At 43.9% G+C, this 19,138-nt stretch overlaps 2 protein-coding genes across 6 annotated transcripts in view; both read right to left on the bottom strand.

Moving 5' to 3' along the window:
* The window catches only part of sec24b (SEC24 homolog B, COPII coat complex component), a 31,456-nt gene extending 21,609 nt beyond the window's left edge, over positions 1-9,847 (bottom strand). The window contains exons 1-6 of one of the 3 annotated variants that reach the window (XM_061252832.1): positions 9,464-9,847; positions 7,190-7,792; positions 6,655-6,813; positions 4,308-4,418; positions 1,359-1,439; positions 307-470 (exon numbers count right to left, since the gene is read on the bottom strand). In XM_061252832.1, coding sequence (XP_061108816.1) covers positions 307-470; positions 1,359-1,439; positions 4,308-4,418; positions 6,655-6,813; positions 7,190-7,792; positions 9,464-9,557 — 1,212 coding nt within the window. In that variant the 5' untranslated portion in view covers positions 9,558-9,847. Of the gene's footprint in view, positions 1-306; positions 471-1,358; positions 1,440-4,307; positions 4,419-6,654; positions 6,814-7,189; positions 7,793-8,281; positions 8,400-9,463 lie in introns of those variants that run through there. The other 2 variants (XM_061252835.1, XM_061252833.1) reach the window with 2 other exon arrangements.
* A 369-nt stretch (positions 9,848-10,216) lies between these two features.
* On the bottom strand, positions 10,217-18,922 carry LOC133135157 (thiosulfate sulfurtransferase/rhodanese-like domain-containing protein 2). Of its 3 annotated transcripts, none has more exons than XM_061251950.1 (10): positions 18,828-18,922; positions 18,164-18,346; positions 17,787-18,061; positions 16,536-16,644; positions 13,798-13,920; positions 13,451-13,556; positions 12,859-12,974; positions 11,917-12,075; positions 11,669-11,807; positions 10,217-10,754 (listed from the first exon to the last, which is right to left on the bottom strand). In XM_061251950.1, exons 2-10 carry the CDS (start codon positions 18,308-18,310, stop codon positions 10,528-10,530), a joined length of 1,401 nt encoding a protein of 466 aa, XP_061107934.1. In that variant the 5' UTR covers positions 18,311-18,346; positions 18,828-18,922; the 3' UTR covers positions 10,217-10,527. The 3 variants fall into 3 exon arrangements, with proteins under 3 accessions (XP_061107934.1, XP_061107936.1, XP_061107937.1); XM_061251952.1 differs by lacking the exon at positions 18,828-18,922 and adding an exon at positions 18,687-18,821; XM_061251953.1 differs by lacking the exon at positions 18,828-18,922 and adding an exon at positions 18,585-18,693.
* Between the last annotated feature and the right edge of the window lie 216 nt (positions 18,923-19,138).

Here is a 19,138-nt window from a genome sequence, read left to right on the forward strand (position 1 = left end):
AGTATGAGAAGCCATTCAAGCTACATAACCTGTGAGAAAATAGTAGAATGTACGCCCACACTAAGTTGCTCTAGATAATAGTGTCTGCTAAATGGCAACAGTAATACAATGCAATGCAATAATCAGCTTTCAGAACACTGGTTTTCCCTTATGGCTTTAGTATCTAAGAAAGTGTCGTTACCATAACACATACAACAGAACAGTGAAATGAAGTTTAGTTCTTTAGTTCTTCCTGCAGCCCTCTGGAGCTCACCAGTAAAACAGCGTCAGAATGAGTCAGAGCATGAATCAGAAATAATGCCTTACCTGTGAATATGGCTGGTACCCAGGTGGGTTGTACCCACCATGGGCGGGGGACGAGTCTGTTCTGGAGGCTGGTCCCTGCTGATAGGCCGGCGGCATGCTGGGATATCCAAACCCAAAGGGCGTGGCAGCTTTTGACGCGTCGGACGTGGGCGGAACCGAGGAGTCTGAAGGCGGGGACAAACAAAAACCAGTACAATCTTATGAGACCCCTTACTAAACTAAACTTACTAAGACCCCCAACTGCATCTCAAAGGAATTTATTAGCCAGGGTGTGACTAAGGTCAATGGTGTGGCAATGGGTATTTTGTATTACAGTTAAAAGAGAGGACAGAAGGATCATAGGAGATTATCTGGTGACTCTACTCAAGTGACTTTGCGTCAACCGCGTGCTACACCACCTAATTTCACGAATTAGCTTATTATCTGAACCAAGCAGGTGGTGTAGTGCACGGTAGAGTTGAGTAGCCCTGCACTCGGACAAGGCGGCACACCAGAAGCATAACAATCAAAGATAAAGGTCATCGACACTGTGTGGTTGTACAGATTCCATGTGCTCGTGTAGCAGGGCTCCCACACCTTCTTAAACATTGAATTCAAGGATTTTCAATAAAGTTCAAGGCTTCCCACAAATGAAATAACCTTTTTTAGCTCAAAAGGAGTTTCACAATACAGTTAGTGTTGGGAACACAAAATAAATAAATAAAGAATAAATAAAAAAAACCCTGCAGTGTTGATGTTGCAAGTACATCTTCAATTCAGGTCCCACAAGCAGAGATGAATATCAGAGATGACTCCCAAAAAAAAGTGACTTCAAGTAACCTATGGCAGTCGATGGCAGGTACTGAGGTCTAAATAAGACACCTTCCCATTAAACTGATTATTGACCTCAACCTATTTTCAATCAAATGAAGTATTAAATCATATAATACTTAGTGCCATCAGATATAGCAATTTCTGAAATTAGGCAAAATATTTGCAATACAAAATTGAGCACAATTAAAAATTTTGGATACATGTACATTTGGACTACGGGGACAGGAAGTGGGGGTTACCTGGGTAACTGCCACCCTCTAGCGACTCATAGCTGTTGGGCACAGGTGACGCGCTGCTGGTGGAGGAGGAGCTGTCAGCACCTGAGGGAGGGGGAAGAGGACAGAATGGCCAATCAGACGCCGAGCTCGGAGGTTGAGGGGAAGAGGGCGGCCAATCGCACTCAAGTTCCCCATCCCCCCCCCCGCATTCTCTCGAAATAATATAACCTCGACAGGTGCCTGGGGCTGCTCAACCTGCTCAATTTAATGCAATTTTGCTGACTGCGAGGTGCCCCTCAACCCTGAGACAGCGCAGGGATTTCCCCGGATCAGCCGCGTTATCCCCTGCTAATTCCCCCACGTCTCCCTACGGATTACCTGCACCATTTACAGAGTACATACGCACAGAAAGAAAGGAACAGTGAGCCACAACCAAACAGAACAATTCAGAATAATTCAGAACAATTCTCAAAATTCCATAAGGGGGGCAAAGTGAAAGATGGAAAAACGCAAAGCTGAAATGAAGTGGGGCGCCAAACGGCGAAACAGGACACCGAGGAGGCGAAAGGCTACGGGAGTTAAGTGGGAGACAATAGAATAAAATCAAACAGTCAGGACGCTGTTTTCTGAGATGGAGGAATGAGAATGTGCTGCATTGACGGTTTCTAGGTGAGGATGAGGATGAAAGCGGGCGACAGAGGAAGCGAAAGAGGTTCCAGGCCGAGCCGCCACTCCACTGAGGCACATCGCAAGAGGCTACCTGCAAAGCCATCCCTGCTAGCCAATGTAGCCTGTGCGTACAGTTACACAGCACGCCTATCCCTGAAGCCGATTAAGCAGCTAGCATGGCAGCCTTGTCTGCTAATCAAAGGCTAACCCCCCCCCTTCAGCTAATGTTAATGAAGCAACTAGCATGGCTGTACCTGAACCCAATCAAAAGGCTAGCATGGCTACCCATGTAGCAAATGCAAATCGAGCAACTACGGTTGCTGTAACTGTCAACAACAGAGACAAAAGTCAAAAGAAGTCACGCTAAGGAAGCCCGTGAACATTCCAGATTTCTTAGGTTATGGGTTAAGATTAAAGACCCCAAAGGCTCCAAAAATCAACTCAAGTGATAGCAGGAGCAGAGAAATGACACCACGTTAGTCTGAACAGTTCTGAAATACGGTCAAAGAAACACGTGGGTATGACGGGCACATCTGGAAAGACACTCCAAGGTCACAAGACAGGGTCACATGAGAGGGAAAGAAGAAGTGCACGAACAGGGAAGTCCCAGAGAAAGAAAGCCATTATAGCACATCAGGGAAACACCCATTAACCCTACAAAGTGGAAGATCATTGGTGGTATTAACTGAACCTTGCCAATGCCGTTGTAACAATCAGTACTAGTAATTGAAAGAAATAATTACCGGATCTAGTGGTTTAACCCTACTCTTCAAAATAAACCACTTAATGACATCAGTTTCCTTATTTGGCATTACCATCCTTATGGAGCAAAGTGTAGCGTCACAGGACCACCAAGGACCTCCAAGTTTAACGATTCACCACTAGACCACTGAGAAAGGTATTTTAACCTGAAGTGTTTCAGTAAATATCCTTCTGTATAAATGTACTGTATGCAAAGAACTGTTAGGGTGCATGTAATCTCTTACGGAGTCAAATGACTGAGGTCCAATCCGGCACTACATTTCAGATAACTGCTACTACTAACCTTCAACACATTAACTGCCAGTATATTGTCACCGGACATAAAAAAAGCGAAATCCAAAAGACTCTCGCCCACTTACAATCTGTGCTGTTACTCAAGGTAGGATGCTAAATAAACATAGATGGGCTGAACCATTAAATATTCTTTCGTTTCTTTTATTAATGCATGCCCCCCCCCCCCCGTCCCTTTCTTCCAATTTAGTACAGCCCAGTCTAATTCACTAGCTGTAGTGATTCAGGAGGTGCATACAAGCACGTGCCCTTTTCCAAACCTCCATGTCAGGCGCTGTTTCCATTCACACAGTGGTCCACAAGTTGAGCTCACACAGACATGAGGCAGGGGACTGGGGATGGACATTCACTCCAATGGTTGCCAAAAGTTTTGCCTCTGGTGGAGAAAAGCACATTTCCCCATTGAAGTCAGTTGAAAACTACAACTATCCTGGCGAATTGACACCATTTTGGACAGTTCTTGAATTTTTTTTAACCAATATTTCACCATTTCCTCACACTGAACTAGTTATTGCCCAAGCAAGGGAGCAAGTTTTTACATTCCCATTGATTCCCTTCCGTTTAGGTACCCAGTGTGCATGCTAAAAAGCCCCCATAGTCAAACATGGCAGCCTCCATGAACTGGCTTCTCGCTCCATTGAGCAGCTCCCATAGAAATCCATGAAACCATAAGCGGAAGCAGTCTTATATATCGCGATGGTCTGAAGAAGAACACAATGTGCAGCTCCAGCTCCAGCAAGCAGACTGCAGGCACTCGATTGTCCAGCAGCTCTCTCCGGTGAGCAATGAAACCATAATTTTGGCTGACCATGCACTAAAATCAATTACTTAACAGATACCATACCATGGGGCCCATTCATACACTGGAGCAGTGCCTTAACAGATACCAGACCATGGGGCCCATACATACACTGGAGCAGTGCCTTAACAGATACCAGACTGTGGGGCCCATCCACAAATTGGAACGGCTTTAAAAAGGACAATCCATGAAGACGTCTCTTTGCTTTAAGCTGGGTCCCCCCCCCCCCCCCTTCCCCTCACAAAGTGACCAAAATGACAGCTTTCTTGTGAATCATTATTCCCTGTGAACAGCAGAAGCAGGCCGAGACAGAGTGCTGAATTCTGGGATATGAAGTCTTATGAGCTGGATGTGGGGTGGCATGGCAGGGTGCGCTCGGGCAAGGGAGGAAGGGATGAATGGGTGGATGGGGGGGATGGAGGGATGTGGGAGTAAAAGCTAAAGCAGACCTGCTTCCTCATCCTCCTCCTCCTCCTCGTCCTCCTCATCGGAGCTCGATGACGAGGGAGCGGCCGCCGCAGAGCTAACTCCGCTATTAGCAACATATCCGCAGTGCATGCCTGTGGGGTGGAGAAGCACAAACAACCCGTCAACGGCGCAGGGAGGGCGAGGACCGGGGTCAGGGATCAGGGGTTTGGGGGGGGGGGGGGTACGGCCTGCAACTGATTGCACCCTTACAGAGCTTCAGTGAGCGATCTGCCTTCAGACATGCATAAGCGCGCAGGCAGGCACACACGCACACACCATTTCCTTCATGGCCGATGCAATATAAAGTTGCGGAGCTGTCCATCGCACATACTCTGGCACAGAGCTCGTTTTTGTGGCGGCGCGACAATGCTACGCTAATTGAAAAGCAGGGCACCGTCACCAGAGACCTACTTACGTTCAGTTTCTGCAACGCTGAACAACTCATCAGTAAGCACAACGCTTTTCAAATCATAAACACAGAATTAAATCCCAGCTTATGCTGCATATGGGAAATACACCTTTCATTTCAGTTTCAAAGAGTACTACCTGCATTGTCTCCTGATTATGGAGCCACCCGCCTGTTTACTCTGCTTTATTTGAGTACAGTTAACAGGGAATACACACCCACGTGTACACTCATCTCCAGGCAACAGCCCCAAAATAGAGAGGGGGATAAGGAGGGAGGAGGTGAGGGAGAGAAAGAGAGTAGACTGCCCCACACGGGGTTTACATTTGTGTCATCCCAGAAGTTTTGCAAATATTTTCAGTGTGATTAAAACTCAAGAACACGCATAAAGTTCTCTTTTAAAAACTAGTAAGCCCAAAACTGTACCACTGACTACCACAAAGAGTAGCAGCAGATGACAAATTCCCCATGTTCAATGACCTGGAAGCACAAGAAGTGGGCCACAAGATAAACAGGCATTTACACTAATAATAACAGACTCGAAGCTAGTGCATACTTACCATTCACTTTAGCTCAAGGAGCAAGCTAGTGCACACTTACAGTAGGGTCAGCAGCCCTGGTTCTGGAGGGCCACACACTCAGCTGTTTTTTGTTTTCACCTTAAAATCAGCACCAAATGCTCTAATCGATTAAGTGTAGAGTGACAACGAAAACCAGCAGAGCCTATGGCTCTCCAGTACCAGGGTTGCTGACGCCTGCCCAAACAGAAGGTGCGAACTAGTGCACACTTACCATTGACCCTAACATGGCAAATACTGCCCAAGGCTCAAGCTAGTGTACATGTACAGTTCACCCAAACATGGCAAAAACATATTTTAAAATGAGAACAAATGCTTGGCTAGTGTACATTTTGACGGCTGGACCAGGGAAAGAGTGTTTCCTCGTCAGATGCTTTGTTAGGGAGTTGGGGAACCCCTAAAATGCAGCATATAAAGTCTGAGATGGTAAAATTAGATTAGAAAAGTAATTAAGGAATTGGCAAGGATTTCCGATTCGTCTTCCGACTGACATGTAAAGCAGATGTTCACAGGAACCGCGGCTAATTATTACGCAATTAATTCAATCTTCATTTGGATACATCCAGTTTGCCCGCCCTTTTTGCAATGCCCTTTCAGGGATGCACTGAAGATTTCAGCAGCATATTCAGCAGGTGGGCACACACAGATATGAGAGAGAGGACAGGCAGGTATGGAAACAGCCCCAATGTATAGCAAAATGAGCCGCTCCAGGCTCCAGTCATGGAGAGCCACAGGGGCTATTGGGGTCACCCCTAATTCAGACCTAAGAAACCAGGGGAAGCGGCGTCCGTGTAATGAACTGCTTTCCTCAATCAACAAGCTGTAGAGTAACAACAGAAACAAGCGCACTGTGGCTCTCCAGGACCAAGGTCGAGCTCCTCTGCTTTTGTGATCTCTGGAAGCGGTTCTATATCTGGCCAAGCGCTGTAAAGATGTGTCACATTCATCTTTCAGATGAAACTTCAAACCCAGGTCGTGCCTGAGTTTTTATGGTGGTCATCGAGAGTACAGGGTCCCCAGTGCCTTGACAAAAAGAGGAAATCACCCTCATTTAACAGGCTTAACAAATCCCTCCCGCTTCATAACAGCTGAGGCTTGGTGAACATTCCGGAAAACAAAAAGGCTACCGTGCATCTCCCAGGTTGTTGCTACACCGGGAGTCACTCCTTTAAAGTTTAAAGCAATTTCAGAGGCTGAAAAGTATGACATGACATGAGTCCACCACCACAGTATTCAAAAGCAACAAAACATTTTTTAATGATTGAATACATCTTTCACTTTCAGCCAAGCTCTAGACTCTGATTGGTGTACAAGCATCAGGTGTGCACGCGCACAGTGTCTTACCTTGATGGCGACGGGGTGAGGAGTGGACAGACGCAGAGGGGGTCCCGGAGGGGGGTCTGTCACGGCAGGGGGCGCAGGCATCTGGCTGCACTGCCCCATACAAGTGGGTCATGAGAGGGGCGGAGCTTTCCTCGTAGTGCTGCAAAACCGGCGGCGAGGCTAGAGAGGAGGCAGAGTCAGATAAGGAACATCTTTACCCCCTGCTTAAAATCCCATGATGCATTGCTCCATAACAGCATCCCCCCCTTCCCCCATACCTTTCTCCCTCTTTTTTTTGTCATCCGCACAATTTCTCAGATGATCTCATACTGCCTTTAGGATAATGCCAGTGAGTTTGTTGAGTGCTTTTCCAGAAGCTTCACCACAGATGGCCCCAGGCTTGTGTTTCCCAGGACATGAAATATCACATCTCATGAGTCATGGCACACACAAGCGGAGGCCATCGTTTACTGCTCAGCTGCTTAAGCAAATCAGGGATTTAAGCAAAATGGGGGCAAGGAAACCGGTGTAGGCCAATGGAAACATTCAACGTTACCTGCGTTCACCTGTCCGTTGACAGCTGCTGGCGGGGGAGGGGGCTGGGCCACCCCGTAGCCTGGGGGCGCACTGTTGCCGTGGGAAACCTGCTGAAGAGGGGGCTGGGCCGGCGTAGCCATGGCGCTGGGATCGTGTCCGGGTCCTGGGGTCTGGTAGGATCGCAGCGTGCCATACTGGCTGCTCCCCGGGGCAGAGGGATAGGAGACGATTGGGTAGAGGGGGTTGCCGACGGCGCTGGTCGTTGTTGCCACGCTGACAGGCTGGGGAGAGGGTCCCTGAGAGGCGGTGTACGGTCCATAATAGCTGGGAGTATAGGGGGCTGGCTGCTGGAATGGGGGCGGGTGCTGGGGGGCGGTGCCGTAGGATTGGGCAGGTGGGGGAGCCAGGGACCCGTCATAGGGAGAGGGGGAGGGGCCTTGCTTGGAAACCGGCTGCTGTTGCTGCTGCATGTTGTGGTAGTAGTTGGGGTTGTACTGGTTGTTCACCGCGGAGGTCTTGTTAGGGGCAGGGGCACAGTGACCCTGGTAAGAGGGGTAGCTCTGGTGAGGGGCGCCATAGTAACCCGCAGTGGGATACGTGGACTGGTATGTCTGTCCTGGACCTGGATGGGGGAGACGGAGAGAAAGAGAGGGGGAGTGAGAGAGGGCAAGAGTAAGAGAGGATGGGAGAGAAAGAGCAAGGTGAATGAGGGAGAGTGAAACTGACCGACAGATGGATTGAGGGGAAAATAAGAACGACAGTGGTAGTCAGGACAGAAACCAAAACTATAATTTCAATTTCACACTAAACAGTACCAGCATTAAGTACCAGTGTGGTATGGCCGTTATCAAGGTTAATTCTGGTACTGCGGGCGGTACAGAATGAGGGCACGATATGAGAGCTGTACAGTGGCCTGGTAACCTTAAACACTAGACGCTAACCCACAAAAACCAGCAGCACCGCCAGCTACCCATTTATTAGTCATCAATGGACGATACAAGTAACGACTGAATTATTCGTCAAGCTCAGAAACGCAGTGTACAGTCCAAAATTACAATTTACACCAGACGCAAAATTATTATCTGAGATAAGGATGTTTGATTACACAAACCTCAGATAGTTTCGTTTTGTGCAGCAATTTATTGGCTTCCTCAAATTCATCATTGTTCATAATCACTAAACGATCATTTTACATAGCTAGATAAAGCAGTTGATCTCTCTCAATGTGGAAAGCTAGTTGCTTATCAATCGTCACTTGAAGCTAGGCAGTGATTGTGATCGGTCCAAAAATTAGGACAATTATGCAGTTCAGGCTAAATACGAGCTGCATTCAGAGTAAGCGTGCCTGCGCAAAACGAGCAAATACAAACACACTTTAACCACGTTGAAAGCCCAATTAAGTAGGCTCTATCCTTTATTTCAGGTAAGTTATTCAATGTTGCGCAGAAATGCGTCAACCAACTTAGGTAACGTTTGATAAAACCCAAAGAAAGCAGAAGCTTGCTGCTGTAGGTACCTGTAATATTAGCTACCTACTTAGCAAGCTAGCATAATTCACTTAATGACGACGAGGATAGCTACTGGATGGCTAATCCTGGCTGCTAGGTAGCGTTTACAAAAACGTTGGATGCTTTCTGGTTAGCTAGCTAACAGTACCAACATAACATCTATGGCAAAATGAATAGCTTAAGGGAGAATGCTACTTGAATCCCAACTGAAACAAGCGCATGAAGTACTTCATTTAAAAAAATCGTATCGACATTTTACAGAGTAGAGACAACTAAACGTTAGCTAGGTAGCTGGCTAACGTTATCCAAAAAGCTAGCTAATTGTAAGAGGGATTAATTCGTAGACACTGCAAGATAGCTTAGCTAGCACTAACGTTAGCCAAGTCTGTCCAGCTTTATTTTCTGACATGAACAAAATCTGAATGTTTTGAAGCCAAGCATCATTTTGCTCAAGTCATCATTTTAACGTAGTGTGCCTGAGGTGATGGGTGATCACTAGCTAACGAAACTACATTTACAGTGCAGCTACGCTAACTTAGCTAAAAGGCCATCGCCTTAGCTCTTCTGGCAACAAAAATACTGAACCGGCAAATTAGCTCAATTTAAAATAATAGAGGTGTTACTAGCCATGATAAATCGTAAATCAGACAAAACATTTGGCAAGTCACACAGCCAAGTCTGCCATTTGTCAGAGAACCCAAAGGCAACCAACCTCCCACCCTAACCGATCTATCTAACGTTAGCTCGTAGCCGGGCCTTTGGCTAATGTCCACGGCCTGTCTTACCGTTCTGGCAGGGGGGAGACGCTCCTCCGTTCTGCGTTGCGTTCATACCGTAGCCGGCAGGTGCGTTCAGATTTGTGAACCCCGGCGCAGACATTTCTCCGTTCGAGCCCTTTTGTTTATGGAAAAATAATATACATATGCAGTTTTATATAAAACAAGAAGAGCTGTCACGAGGTGGGAATTCCCATTAATCTGGCTAGCTAGCGGGCTAGCTGTGGCTTCCTCCGACTGTCCGGTCCGGTCGCATTCGGGATACGTACGAGAGGGTGAGATTTTCATTCAGAGGCGATTAACTGAAAGCTGGTAGGCTGAGTTGCGGCGCCTCCTGTACGTGTGGAACAGTGTATTAAATCTACTGACTGAGGAAATAATTTCGATATATGAAGTTGCCTTGCACGCCAATCAATCACACTGATCTCCTCCCAATTTCTCGTTGAACTACCTGGCTACAGTAAACGTGTTCACTTCAGTTCGTGAGAATACAAGCATACCGTTTCCTACTGTAATAGATAGCATGCCGAACTTTTCCCTTGATACTTTTGTAGCTCAATTACAGGAGAACTGCACTGAAATGTAGGTCTGTTAGCCAAGTGTAACCTCCCGTTAGATTTAGGTAGATGCATTCTTCCATAATACCGTTAATTCCAGTTTCTTTGCTTGTGTAGCTACAGCGTTTGCGATTCAAATCTTGATATCTTATCAAATATAACTTACAAATAACAGCTATAACAAAATAGACCAAAGGATGCACCGTAAGATAAAAAAATTTTTATTGGACATTAAGTTAATCGGACAGAATAGCCGCGCAGTTAAGTTTCATATCATTCACTTAACAAATTAACAAAGCAGCACAAATTAACAAACACATTAGTCTGAAAGCGTCAAATCATAGAAAAACGGTCATAGTTCATCGTGACCTCCATGAACTCACAGCATGACATGAGAGTACAATAATAATAATAATAATTTATTATGCACCAATCAGGGGGGAAAAAAAACTTTAAAAACGTCTCCGTGGTTACGATTCCTTGTTTCTGGTATTCGGGTATTAAAAGTCAGATTTGTCAAAGCGCATCTTGAGGAATTCGCGGCCGCGTGTCCGTGCACTCGCACTCTTCCTTCAGAGTCGGAGGGGGACCCCCTCCCGATGCCCCATCTTTGCGCTGGCAGGTGGGGCAGCACGCGGTATGGCCGCGGTGCCTGCAGGACGGGCAGGATAGCACGAGCTGGCAGCAGAGCCGAGTGGAGCACAATTGATACTCGTCCCACGGTGATCCGCAGTACCTGCAGTCTGTATATTGGGCGAGAAAGGTAAGAAAGCGTGAACAAACAATATTTATTATGATAGAGGTATACCATTACTACTACTACTACTACTATTATTATTATTATTAGAAAGTTAAGCTAATATTATTATCTAAAAGATAGCTATGGGGCTGGAGGTTGCACCACAGCACCTCTTGGAGTTTTCTCTTTCTGTGTGTTGGTAGACAATGAGATATAAAATTCATGAAAATTTCAGAAATTTCGTTTTCCCAGTAGAAATGTAAAGTTTTCCCGGTGAAAAACACCTGGCAACACGAAATGTCGCACACCCGGTGTTGCACCCGGATATAATTCATACATCTACTTTAGTTTAAGAGATATTGGCTCTAAAAAAAGATTCCATTGGGGACCAGTGAGGGGTCATATCTCCAAAAGTAAACTCATTTTAAATGTAATTTTATTTGTAAATGAATAATCTGAGAGCACTTTCTAATTGTGTAAACATCTTACAAATAACATTAGCTGAGATTAAATATGTATTTCTAAATACATATAAACAATATCCATCCAACAAAATAGTTTATATGTTTGCAAATCATTTCATTTATTTCACTTGAATGAAACTATGTTTTGTTTTGTTATGCACACAAACAACTTAGATTTACTCATATTTATCTTTGTGAAATTCCCATAGGACCTGACAAGCATTGTGCAGGTGTTAATACTGCCTTGGTTAAAAAAGAAAGAAGAAAAAAATAAATAAATAAAAAGAGTAACTTCTTGATGCAATAATAACAAGCCACAGCTCAACCCAAAAAAAGAAACTAGTAACAAAGCAAAACATTGAGCCAGAAATAAACTAATTAAGCACAGAGTGCATTCTCTCTATGGCCACGGGACCATGGCAAAGCACCATGGGAACAAAGCGCACACACTGACCTGAGATGATGTCACTGTTGAAGGAGATTGCATAGCGCTCATCGAACACAAACAGTTTCCCCCGGTAGAATCCATCTGGGTAGTGGTCCAGGTACTTGTGAATGCCACCTTTCAGCTGGTAAACCTCCTTGCAAACGTCCTGTGTAAAGCAGCGCACAGGAGTGAGGGTGTTTTTACCGCAGAGTGCAAGATGTTAAGCCGCCTGATGTTATCGCAGCTGTGTGAAGACACCTGGACCGCTTCCTTACCTTTGAGAGCAGGTAAGCAGAGCCTCGCTCACAGCGTATGCCCCCAGTGCAGTACATCAGGACCTTCTTATCCCGAAACAGCTCCAGGTTCTTATCCACATAGTCCGGGAAGTAGCTGAATTTCCGGATGTCAGGGGCCAAACATTTACTGAACTGTCCCTGAAACATTTACATTTACATTTTAGTCATTTGGCAGACGCTTTTAATCCAAAGCGACTTACAAGTGCATAGGTTCTTCCACAAGTCAAAGCATCACATCCATAACTAGGAAAATACATAGGAAGTGCTGTTCTAAACAAATAGTCATCTTAAGTGCAATTTCTTTTTTTGGGGGGGGGGGGGGGGGGGGGGGGGGGTTAGACAAGAGGGATAGGGATATCAGAAAGGGGGGCGGGGGAAATCAGGGGGGAGGACTAAAGTAGAGGACTAAGAAAGATCAACATGTGTGGCTTTACTTGGACTGAGTTACACCAAACTGTCCCAGAGCTACAGAGAACTACAATGTATGAGTTTAATTATGTCAGTCACCCACAACAGTGTTAGTTGTGGAATGAACAGACCACAATTTTTTTTTCAGTCTGACTGTATAAAGTCTGGGTTACTGCTGTTTGGCACTTCAGGTTTCCACACAAAATGGCCAAAATTTCACTACCGTTCAAAGGTTTGGAGTCACCTTTTTCTGATTTAATATCTCATTTTCTCTGTTTTTAATCAAACATTTCATACCCGGTCAAAGTACAGACTCAGAGCTTTTATTAAAGGGTATGTTTATACATTTTGGTTTCACCATGTAGTAGTTAAAGCACTTTTTATATGTAGTCCCCCATTTAAATTTTTGAGACAAATGAACAATGTCAAATAAGAGTCTTATTTGGTTGCATATCATTTGCATGCCATAACTTCCTGATGTCTGTGACCCATCAACATCATATTAATACTCACTATTTTACTCTCGTAGAAGTTCCTGCAGTCAAGCAGTATGGTATCATTGCACGAGTCACCTTTAGTCAAAAGGATTTCCACTTCTCTGTGAAACTCCTCTGGCTCCAAGTGGACTCCTGAGCAGTCAAACAACAGTGCGTTATCAGACATCTTTCTTCAGAAAACCACCACACTATTTGTCTACAAATATGAAGACCAGCAAGAAGTCACAAAATTGCTGGTACATTTTTCTGAGGAAGAATACCATATAAAAAGAACATGTTTATGTCAGGATCTAATAAAATTCCAACATTTGCCTAATCAACAAAACTGAGGAATTTGTCAATCTTTTCCAAGGTCCCATTCCCCAAAATTTTGATGACCCATAACAGCCATGAAGTAGGCCATTTCACAAACCAAAACTGCCCCAATATCAGTGAAAACAAATTAAGTCCAAAGAACCCAACACCAAACCTTACCTTTCTAAGTAACATACAACATCTATGATCAGTTTCTTGGCAAAAACTTCTCATTTTCTCTACATTAGTTCTTCCAAGGACTCTGATGTAGTGTGGGAACGCTGTCATGAGGGTGAACTCTGCCATGTACTCACCGGCCTGCCTGAAGGACAGTGTGTCTGGATCCACCCCCATAGGCACTATTTCCTTGTACAGTCCTACCTTCAGTCCTGTGAAACAATCAGCCCCCCCATCGCTTCTCTGTACAATTGAGGAAAAACATTTAAAAAACAACATAAAAAATTAAGCATCATTAATTTGTCCATTAACTCTGGACTCTATTGGAAAAATTTTGCCTTCAATGCATTTGACAAGAGCATTGGTTCCGGTAAAAAAAAAAAATAATAATAATAATCTGTTAACATTTCACAACAAGAACATGTTAGCAAAGAAAAAGAAAGCCACATACGTACACAAACACACATGTCTGAGTGCACATTACCTTGAAGTCTTCCAAAATCATTGTCCTGAAGATTGGGTGAGAGAGCATAGCCTGGACATACAAACCGGTGGCCACTTTGGTTCCGCCCACTGTTCCGTTTATTCCCTCCACAGCCACTCGGACCTCCGGGAAAACCAGGATTCAGTTAGAATCGCTCATCGAGATCATAGTTATATGAGCCTCATCAAGCTGAGATAACCCTGCCCAACAAACATGCACTCATGAACTGATGGTTGGTTTCCATCTGAAGAATCATCAGATTGAAGCCCACTCAACCTCAAGCTAAACTCCCAGGGCGCCGCAGTGTCTGTGGGCTTTTGTGGTTTCCTTTCAATCAGCTGCCAAATAAGGCCTTGAGAACAAGATGAGGACACTTCAGTTGATCAATGATTTAAATTAATCACCCCAGCTGAAACGCACCGAAAAACATCAGACACTGCAGCCTTCGAGGACTGGAGTTTGACACATGCGTGCTAGGACCAATCAGACTGCGGGAAGCCAGTCTGGCAGACTGCATCATCCCTTTAGAACCTCTGGGATGGAAGACAGGATTAGGCTGGCCTGGCATGTAATGACTGCATTAATCCAGTTGTCCTCCTTTGACAGGGTCGCTGTTTCTAAATCTCTTCCAGGTTTACTTGACTTGAATTTCAATTGCAATAGACATCACAAACCTAAATTCCAATACACTTTCCATCTGTTTTGCACAAACTGTTCCACCCAGGTACACAACCCCCCCCCCCCCCAATTAATTCAGCCCTTTAGAAGTGCAATAGCAATGAGCCCCTTTATTCCTAGAGATATCATAGCAATTAACACTGATGTACAATCACCTAGCAATTCATAATGTGTCATGATTCAATGCATTATTTATTATGCATGATCTCATTTTCATTTAAACTGAACTGAAGAGAAAAACAGTATTTTAAGGTGCTGTTCTTCCTCTGGTCTGTTGCTGCTGTACAGTCCCCTCCAAAAGTATTTCAACATCAAGGTCAATTCCTTAGTTTTTTCTATACACTGAAGACAATTTAGTTTGAGGTCAAAAGATGTACGTGATGACACATCCGAATCTCAGCTTTTATTTGTGGTATTTTTTTTAATCAAAATGTGTTAAACAACTTAGTATATATCACATTTTGTGTCAGACCACTCAATATTTAGGCAAGAAAAAGTATTGGAACAGGTGGCTGACAGGTGTTTCTTGTTACCCGATGTGTCCTATTAGATCAGTGGTCTCCACCCCTGGTCCTGGAGAGCTACAGGGTCTGCTGGTTTTCGTTGTTACTCAGCAATTAACTGTAATCAACTGCTCGAATTGATTAATGAACTCACCTCACTTGGTTACCTGGGTCTCAACAGGGTGCTGATTTTAAGGTGAAAACAAAAACCAGCAGACCCAGAAGCTGTCCAGGACCAAGGATGGAGACCCCTGTGTTAGGCTGATTGGTTAAACAATAAATAGTTCAGAGAGCTGTCTTGGGGAGAAAAGCAAGCCATGTTGAAGTTTAGAAAAGAGAGGAAATCGCACAAGCATTGGGGATGGCTTGTACATCAACTTGGAATGTCCTGAAAAAGAAAGAAACCGCTGGTGTACTGAACAACAGACTATTGAACAGGTCGACCAAGGAAAACAATACCAGTTGATGACAGAAACATTATGAGAGCTGAGAAGAAAAACCCCAAAACATCAGTCCGTGATATCACAAACCAATCAACCGTTCAAAGAAGAACAGCAATATAGAGGCTATACCACAAGATGCAAACCACTTATCCGTAGTAAGAATCAGAAGGCGAGATTTCAATTTGCAAAGAACTACAGCAATGAGCCACACAAGTTATCGAACATAGTTTTATGGACTGATGAGACAAAGACTAACCTCTAACAAAGTGATGGAAAGGCCAAAGTGTGGAGAAAGAAGGGATCTGCTCATGATCCAAAGCGTACAAGCTCATCTGTGAAGCACAGTGGAGGAAGTGTTGTCATGGCTTGCGCATGCATGGCTGCTTCTGGAGTGGGCTCACAAATTTGTATTGATGATGTAACTCATGATTGTAGCAGCAGGATGAATTCAGAAGTCTACAAAAACATGTCTGCCAACTTACGGAGAAATACGTCCAAACTAATTTGGATGAACTTCATCATGCAGCAAGACAATGACAAAAACACACTGGCAACACAAAAAAAGACTTCATTAGGGAGAAAAAGGTTTTAGACTGGCCAAGTCAATCACCAGACCCAATTGAGCATGCATTTCACCTCCCAAAGAGAAGATTGAAAGAAAAAAAACCCTGAAACAAACAACTGAAAGAGGCCGCAGTAAAAGCCTGGAATAACATCACCAACGAAGAATGCAACGGTTTGGTGATGTCAATGAGCCGCAGGCTTGATGCAGTTATTGCAAGCAAGAGATATGCTACCAAATAAAGTGTTATTTACTTAAATACTCTCTGTTCCAATTGCTCACCTAAAGATTAGGTGGTCTGATACCAAAGGTGTTATGTTCCAAGTAGTTTAACACATCTAGGTGTAAATACCAGGAAAAAATTTTTTTTTTATCTCAACCCCAAATGTATTCAGTGCATTGCAAAACAAAGGAATTGGCCTTGCTATTCCAATAATTTTGGAGGGGACTGTATGCTGAGTGTCACTGTGTCTAGTTTGGCTTTGGCGCAGCCAAATTTCCCCACCGGGGTCAATGAAGCAGAAGCAATAACAATGTGCCGAGTTCCCCTACCTTGCCAGTGAGGTGTAGCTTTTGGCACAGCGCTTTCTGCCAGGTGCAGACGAGCTGGGGGTCTGGTAACTGAGTGTAACAGTAAAATAGGAGGACCTCGCCTTCGCCCCTGACAGGTGCAAAAGTTAAGCACATTCACTTTGCATTGCATGTTAATGAAGATCACCACCACAAGCACACAATCAGTCGCATTGCGTCTACAGTACTGCATTATGTTTCAGCAAACAGCCTTGTCCAGGGAAGTTAGTTTTTTGTTCTCATAGTAACCATTTAAATAGATGACAACTGATCAAAGTAATGCAGGTTATACACTGTAAGCACTTTATTCGGCATGTATTAGACATATTTTTTTTTTACTTCTACCGCTGTAGCCTATATCCTTAGAGCTATGATATGTTGTGTGTTCAGAGATGCTCTTCTGCATACCACTGTTGTAATATGTGGTTATTTACGTTATTGTCACCTTCCTGCCAGCTGGCTATTCTCCTCTGATGTCTCTCATCAACAAGGCGTTTCTGTATGCAGGACTGCTGCTCACTGGATTTATTTATTTTTAGCACCATGCTTTGCAAAATCTAGACTAGTGTGTGCGTGAAAATCCCAGGAGATCAGCAGTTTCTGCTGCCACACAATTGGTTGATTAAGTTAATGCATGAATAAGTAGGTGTAATAAAGTAAAAAAAATCCTAATAAAGTGCTAGTGAGTGTCTCACCTAGTGTGTTATGTTAGTGTCTGGGCTGTAAATGTGGTAAAGAGAGATGGAACAGAAGAAGTGCCATTTTTAATCCCTGAAACTGCTGGTCTTCTTAACCTTCCTAATATGTTAGAATGTTGCTTGCACCTTTTGTATAGGCGGGTCCATTCACTTTTTTATTTTATGGTTCCCAAGCCATTTATCTTACAGTATACCGCTTGTTTTCTGGAAAAAAAGGTCCAAATTCACTCCTGACTGCAATGTATAGGAAATACATTTCCTATAGTGACCTACAGAGAGCTATGTTAGAATTTTTTTTTTTTAATGTATATATCAAAACTGATATCAGAATAACTTTGGATTGCCATCTCACCTACGCCTAGTTTGACCCCTGTGTTTCACTACTAAAATGAACGGGTTGGTATATTACACATCTCAGATTTGACCCTAAGGCAATAACAGGGTTAATCAATAATGCAGGGTACCTTTGGTACCACCACTATCCCCGTCTCTACGTAACCTGAAATAAATTGAAATCATTTTTCTGTGCCCTTACTTTACAAGGTGTTCTTCGTCGACATGTGCAGTGTCTGGTATCCATCTGGACACGTCTACCAGTTCTTCTCTCGAGCTTTCCAGAGTAGGACTCTCGTCTTCAGCACCGCTCAAGATCAGCTGGAGGATGGCGTCAGCGTGTTTCAGAACCTCAGCCTCGTGGGTACTGGAGACATGCTTGTGGACGGAGCCAGAATCCTCGAAGATCTGCCCGCAGCAATGCCACCCTGAGGGGCGGTCGGTAGTCTTCTTTGAAGCCACATATGTAGAAAATGCCTAGGGAAAAATCGCAGACAAACACTCATTAATACGGTGATCTGTAACGCAACAAGTATTCATAGTCAATCGTTCACTTGGGGAAAAAATTAATGCATTTACCCATCTCTTTGCGTAGGTGTATTGTTTTCGTAAAGATGCAGAAAATGTAGGTTTGGTCTGCTTCACGGTGTGCTGAGTAAGGTTTTCTACATCTAACTCACAAAACGCCGTAATGTTTTGCAATGTAGCATTAATATCTGCGGACATGTTACGGGCAGGGTCCAATAAGGATGTTCTTTATATCTGCGGATAAACACAGGCCATTCATTAAAATGCCCAAGTAATTGTATAGCGAAACTAACAAGCTAAACTTTATTGCTCGATTAACTAGCACCGTGCACAAATTACACAGCTTTGTCTGCTAACAGTTACATTAGTTCATTCACATTTCGAAGAAAGCAGAGATGTCAAATGAACGTAGCAAATTAATATGGGTCCGATTCTAATCACTACATTTGCATGCACGCAGATATGCATTTACCATTTACCACGGTCTATCGGAGTCCATTATTTTTATTTTTTATACAGCTACTACTAGCTAGTTCGTTGGACTAACTTATAGTGGAGTGTTACGCTTATTTACGTTCGTTTCTTTATCCATTGTTATTCACAATAAATCGTTTGTAAATGCCCCCGTGTATATTCTTGGGGTTGCATTGCATGTCAGAATAAAATTATTTAGAATACTAGTTAGCACATGTTAATGAAAACTGAAGTGGCAAACCTGAAAACATCCGACCGGAAGGCAAACAATGTTGCACCCATATGCTGGTTCCGGGCCGGCTGGTTGGTTCCTGTTAGGAGTGCACTGACTGCAACACTGCAGCAGATCTGGTATCAGTTACCATCACGTATTTGTATTTCGGTATTTTCAAGTACTTCAATTACTATTTCAAAGCAGCATTTTATAAATTACTGGTGATAACTACTAGTTGAATGTGTTTGTAAATATATTAGTAGAGTATTTACACATATTTGCAGGCTTGAATATATAAAACAAAATCCATTTATAGAAAAAGCTTTTTTTTCCAACAT

Source organism: Conger conger, chromosome 8 (genome assembly GCF_963514075.1).
Source record: "Conger conger chromosome 8, fConCon1.1, whole genome shotgun sequence".
Taxonomy (NCBI): Eukaryota; Metazoa; Chordata; class Actinopteri; order Anguilliformes; family Congridae; genus Conger; species Conger conger.